At 47.3% G+C, this 6,408-nt stretch overlaps 1 protein-coding gene across 1 annotated transcript in view; it reads left to right on the top strand.

Annotated features, from left to right (window-relative positions):
* The window catches only part of PLG (plasminogen), a 48,664-nt gene that overhangs the window by 27,729 nt on the left and 14,527 nt on the right, over window positions 1–6,408 (top strand). The window contains exons 9-10 of the mRNA XM_023523446.1: window positions 3,293–3,452; window positions 5,208–5,389. Of these exons, the coding sequence (XP_023379214.1) occupies window positions 3,293–3,452; window positions 5,208–5,389 (342 nt within the window). The remainder of the gene's footprint in view (window positions 1–3,292; window positions 3,453–5,207; window positions 5,390–6,408) is intronic.

The following is a 6,408-nucleotide window of genomic DNA, read 5'->3' as shown; positions in this document are numbered from 1 at the left end:
TAACCCTGACGGAGAAACGGCTCCGTGGTGCTTTACAACCAACCCCGAAGTGAGGTGGGAATACTGCAAGATACCATCCTGTGAGTCCTCTACATTGTCCACACAATTACTGGATGCCCCAGGTAAGAACGAGGACCGCGAGCTTACGGACGGCCCCCCGGGCCGCTTCAGCGGGGTGGCATAGGCAGCAGCTTCGTGTATAGTTTAATGCTGTTCCGGTCGGAACCCATGCTCTATGGTTTCAATTATTTTTAAGTTTGTGGAGCTCTGTTTTATGGTTCAGAATATGGTCATCTTGGTGAATGGGTCATGTGCTCTTGGAAAGAATGTCGCTTCTGCTGTTGTTGGGCTCTGGAAAGGCCGACTAGGTTGAGATGGTTACTGTGGTTTATTTAGCTCCTCTGAACCCTTACTAATCTACTTCTTGTTCTATCGGCTATTGAGAGAGGAGAGGTGATGTCTTCAGCTTTAGCTGTGTGTTCCTCTATTTCTCTTTGGTTTTCTGTTTGCTTTGTGTATCTGGAGCTCTTTGTCAGACAGACGCACTTTGAACTGTGTTTTCTTGAAGAAACGACCTCTTTATCCTTATGTAATGTCTCTCCTTATCTTTGGAACCATTCCTCGTTCCAAAGTCTGCTCATGCTGATAGGAAGACAACCATCGCTGCTCCATTTTCAGTCCTGTTTGTATGATATACCTTTTTTCTCAGCCTTTTAATTGAGGTGCTTGGACCATTTGCATTGAATGTAATTGTTATATATGGTTGGATTTAAATCTACCATCCAATTAGTTATTTCTGCTCGTCCTATTTGAATTTTGGTCCTTTTTTCATCTTTTTCTGCCTTCGTTGGCATTAACTGAGTATTTTTGATTGTCTTTGTCACCACAATTTGCTAATTAGTTGAATCAGTTTTGGATGTTGTGAGTATTTTTTCTAATGTTTACAATATACATCTTTAATTTCTCACATTGCATCTTCAAATAATATTATGATACCAGATGTATAATGTAAGATACTTACAACATTGTACCTCTCAAAATAATTTTGCTCTTGTTCTCAAAGAGCTTATTTCTGTTGTGGTGTAAATATCACAATACATCGAAATTATTTTTGCCCTAAATAGTGATGTTTTAAAGTATATAAATAAAACTTATCTTTTATATTTATCTTTCTTTATGTATGTATTTATTTACTTATTTTTACCATTTCTGGTGCTTTTTATTTCTTTTTGTGGATTCCAAGTTCCACCTATATCATATTTCTTCTGTAAAACACTAAACCTTTAACATTTCTTACGGTATAGGTCAGCTGCTAATGAGGTCTTCCAGGTTTGTTGTGTCTGAAAACGCCTTTATATTGCCTCCAGTTTTAAAAAATAACTTTATTAGATATAGAAATCCGGGTGGACAATTTTTTTTCTTTTCAGTTTTCACTGCTTTAAAGACGTGACTCTGTTATGTTCTGTTTTGAATAGTTTCTGATTGGAAATCTTATATCCGTTCATCCGTGTTTAATATTCTTTTTTCTCTGGCTGCGTTTAAGACTTTCTCTCGTCTTTGGTTTTCAGCCGTTTGATTGTGGTGTGTCTAGGCATGTTGATTTATTTTTGGTATTTATCTTGCTTCACGTTTTCTGAGCTTCTTGTATTTGTGGGCTGTTGGTTTCATTACTTTTGTAAACTTCTCAACTATTGGTGCTCAAATATTTCTTTTTATCTGTTCTCTCTCTCTCTTTTTTTAGACTCTAAGTCCCCCAATGTTAGACCATTTCCTATTGTCCCATACTTCCTGTATCTTGTTCTGTTTTTTACTCCACTCTTTTTCCCTCGGTTTGTGTCAATTTGGACAATGCCTGTTAACCTATTTTAAAGTTCACTGACTCCTTGGTTGTGTCTAGTCTGCTGATCAGCCCATTGAAGGAATATCTGATGTCATCTCTGATATATGGTTTTTATTTCTAGAATTTGCATTTTCTTCTTTTTTATAGTTTTCACGTCTGCTGAAATTCTTCTACCCACACGTATTGTTCACCTCTGCTACAAGATCCTTCGACAGATCAATAACGGTCATCTGACAATCTTGGCCTGACCGTGTCCACATCCCTGTTTATCTGGCCACGCGTCGTCCCTGAGTCTGGCTTTGTTGACGGCTTTATCACTCAATGGTGGCTTTTTTGGTGTGTTTTGTGATTTTGTTTTGTCAAATGCTGGACGTTATGTGTAGAAGGTCAGCAGAGACTGAAGTAAATAGTTATGCTTTGACGTGGGAACCTTTTTTTATTTTGTCACGATGCTGTGTGGGTAATTGCATTAGTAGAGTCAGCGGATGAACTGAATTGGGATTTTGTTGTTGCTGCTTTCGCCTAACGTGGACCGTAGGCTTCGCATCCCTCTGGTTAGGGGCCGCTGCCTTGTAGAGTCTGGAGAGTCTTCTCGGGCTTCTTCATCCACTCTCAGCTTTTAGCAGTCACCGCACGCCTGCGCCGCAGCGAGGGCCGCCCCGTGCTCTTAACCGACCCCAGGATTGCACTGCCATCTCTACTTGGAGAATACTAAGGTTTTGGCGGAGGTAGACATCCTCTGCCTTCCTGGGCTACGCTCAGTCTCAGACGAGCTCTGTGGACCTGGGCTTTGAAGGTCCTATTTCTCAGGGTTCTTGCCCCTTCCTCCCGTGGAGCTAAACCCTAACTCGGCCCTGTGGTGGGTCTCGAGTGGAGGAGTGGCAGACTCTTGCTCCGTGTCGGTGAAGGCTCCTGGGCCCAAAGAGATTTCCTGCCCCTCGAGGCGGATGAGATTTTTGCCTCCACCTTTCCTTAAGAGGCAGTGGATCTTTCTCTGCACGCCTGGATGCGGGGTCATCGCCTGCCCCATCCCTCAGCAGCTCAAGGCTTTGGCTTTGTACAAGCGAGGAGTCTGGGGATTCGTGTCCAGCCCCTGCCCCGTCCCCCACAGCCTGCACCACTGAGTGTGTCTCCCTCCTCCCTCCTGTCCAGCTGCAGAAGCGCCCAGCGGAGAGCCATAAAAAAGAGCCTGAGCACGAGTTCGATTTCCAGCTATAAACACTCTGACCTGCTTATGTTTTTCCCTGAGTTTTAAATTAAATATATATTTTTAGAAGTCGGGTCGTTAAGGTCCTAGAACATTAGGGACCTACCTCTCTCTTCGCATGTCCGCCCGCCCGCCGATACGGAACAGTGTGAATTCCAAGACTACCGTTCTGCTTGTGTCCCGTGTCGCTCCACAGATTTCTCCGTTTGGTCACTGTTCACCGATTTCTTCTATTTTGATTTCAGTGCCTCCGGAACAAACCCCTGTGGTCGAGGAGTGCTACCAGGGCAATGGACAGAGTTATCGAGGCACGTCGTCCACCACCGTCACGGGAAGGAAGTGTCAGCGCTGGTCATCCATGACACCACACTGGCACCAGAAGACCCCAGACAAATACCCGAACGCGTACGTCTCTGATCCTTAACCAGAAGAGGGACGACGGCCAACTTAAATTTCTGTTAGAAAGGCCGCGCTTTCAGCTAACTTCTTAGGACCAAAGTTCTCTGGGCTCCAGAACGTCAAGCAAAATGTCTCAGGCACCTTGTTTTTGAGCAAAATCTCTGGAAGGAGAGCACTTAGAGACTGGCTGTCTTTCTTGAGCAGCGTTGTGGAAGCAAGGGGGTCAGGGTATATGGAGGTGTCAAGGTCACGGTAGTAGAAGTCTTATGAAGACAAATGACCAAACAATTAGAAATCGTCCCAGCCCACACCACTTGCTGAAGTATAGTCTTTCAGCTATGGAATTTTGAATTTTGTCATTGCAACGCCCAGTCCCGGAGTGAAGTTCGTGTTTGTCCCTGGGTCACGGTCATGGTATCTATAACCTGACCCGTCCAGACACTGAGCACTCGTGGTCTGAAGGGATATGAGTCGCCAGGACCTGACCAGGGAAAGCAGGAAGGCAGATGAGAGTCAGGGAGTATGCAGATGCTGACGGGCAAAGTGGGCAGGAAGGAGGACAAATGACCACGTCTGACCGAACTAGTCTTTTGGCTGTAAATGGATCAAGCTTGTAACCATCCGGTTGCTCAGAGACCCGCTGATTGGCTTCCTCGAATTGCAGGCCCGGGCCCGAGACTGTCACTTGTCTGTAGTACCTACAGATACAGTGTCGGATTCCCATACACATAATACGTTTCGAATTTTCTCAGACAGTCACAGGTCACGAGTCTCAATCGTCAAGGGAATTCCAAGGCTGAGAATTCGGCACTGTTCCGGGGAGCGCCCAAGGGCCTGAGTCGCCCAGTGTCCGCAGGGTCCTCGCCTGCCACCCAGTCCCTTTCCTAGTCTCTTCTCACTTCTCTGTGACCCCTCAGCGCCTTCAGACGCCCCCGGTCAACCCGGGCGTCTCCTCCCATCCCTTCCGTTCCGCTGCTCTTTGGTCTCGTCCCTGTTCCCTCAGTCCCTGCAGCGAGGGAGGTGAGGTGAGGTGGGGTGAGGGGAGGGCGAGGACAGTGCCCATTTTCCCAGAATGCACCCTGTGGAAATGACCGCCCGCCTGGGAGCTAGTTTTCCCGGCGGGCTCCACAAATCTTTCTAACCCTGAACTCGCTTGATCTACCCGATACGCTATTTACAGCTATATTATTTTCCTCCTTTTAATTATAAATGTACAACATTTTAACCGCGTTATGAGTGAACAGACGGCAAGGGCTGGTCTGGGAGCGTCATCATTTTGTATTTCATTCCTTCCTTGGGGAAATACATTTTGTTTCCAGCTTACATGGCCCAATGGCGTCGTATGCAGAGTGATAGACAGATATAGAAATGTTTGTATGTAGAAAAAAATCTAAAATATACACTTCGAAATCCATATTGGTTATCTCTGGGGGAATGTATTTAATATTCCCAGGAAAGGGAGATGTTCTGATGCTTTCTTTGACACATTTATATGTTATCTCAGTTTCTATATGAAGCATATATTACTTTTGAGTTTTAAAGTAAAAATGATGATCTATTTTTTAAACTTATAAAGTTCTTTAGAAGTCGGGGGTCATCTGTGCTTATGGCACTATAACAACCATTAGCACCTTTGGTATCTTTAATGGAACTATTTCAAAGTCACTGGTTACGACTTGGTTAAAACAGAATTCGGGGGGGGGGCTGGGGTGCCGCCGAGGTTTCTCCTACCACTCACGCCTGGTGTTGTGGCTTTCACAGCAACCTGACGATGAACTACTGCAGGAATCCAGATGCTGACAAAGGGCCCTGGTGCTATACCACTGACCCAAGAGTCAGGTGGGAGTTCTGCAACCTGAAAAAATGCTCGGAAACAGAAGAGAGTGTCACCAACGCTCAGACCGAAGCCCAGGTTCCAAGCGTAGAGCAGCCTTCAAAACCAGGTTAGTGGCCCGTGGCCAGACACCGACGTGCTCGGACGTCGGGCTGGAAAGAGGTGGAAAAGCTCACCAATGCAGAATGCTTCAGTGCTCCAGAGAGCTTGAGTGTTGGCGGAGGGTCTGCCATGCGGGTCATCTGTGTGTCACCTGCTGTGGGTGGTGTAACGTGGGCGGGCAATTTCTTGAGGACTTGAAAACGAATCGATTGTGAGTGATGCATGCATGCTGAGCCTGGGCGGACTGAGAGGGTGATAATGGTAGCATTAGCTGAAATGGGACGTTCGGGAAAAGCAAGTCCCTGCCTCCTCCGTGGAGGAAGAGAAAGGGTTCTTTTGGCTCTGAGTGCGCTGAATGAGGAGTACGCGTCACGTGAGGCTCGCAAAGCGGGTATGTGGCTGTAAGGGTTGTTGGGGCTGACATCACAATGAGGTTGTCACCTGAAGTGGGAGCCAGATGGTAGTCCCCTCTCCTCCCTGGCCCTCGGGCTGTAGCTCGAACTGCTGAGCACCTGGTCCTGTGGTTGGCAGGTAAGAAAGCGCAGAGGGACGCTCCCCCAGCCCAGCGTGAAAACCCAGGGGTCATGTGACTTGTCTGAGCACTTACAGGTCATTCCAAATCCTCCGGACAGTAATCATTCGAATGGGAACGTGGCTTGAGATTGAGAGCCTCCCCCTCCCTCAGGTGCGCTCTGCTCCTCCTCAGGGTTGGGACCTCACCTGCTGTTCCTGGAACAGAGGGTGGCCACCTCTCCCTGCTAGGTCTTGGCAGGACGCTGGGCTCTGTGCCCCCCTGGATAAGACGTGAGATGACCTCGTGTACTTCGCCCATGTATGCGCCCCACGATGGTGCATGGGGAACACACACCCCAAACCTGCGAACACCGGGCTACATACAGGCTGCCCAGCACGGCGCCCTCCGTGGCAGAGAAGCTAGCTGGCCCAGCCCTTGCTTTTCAGATTTTCCAAATGGCCATCAGAATATCTGTGCCCTGGGTCCCTCAACCCCCATACGGGACACACATC

Source organism: Pteropus vampyrus, unplaced genomic scaffold (assembly GCF_000151845.1).
Source record: "Pteropus vampyrus isolate Shadow unplaced genomic scaffold, Pvam_2.0 Scaffold392, whole genome shotgun sequence".
NCBI classification, from domain to species: Eukaryota; Metazoa; Chordata; class Mammalia; order Chiroptera; family Pteropodidae; genus Pteropus; species Pteropus vampyrus.
Note: the sequence above shows the minus strand (reverse complement) of the source record. Positions and strands in the feature narration are given on the sequence as shown.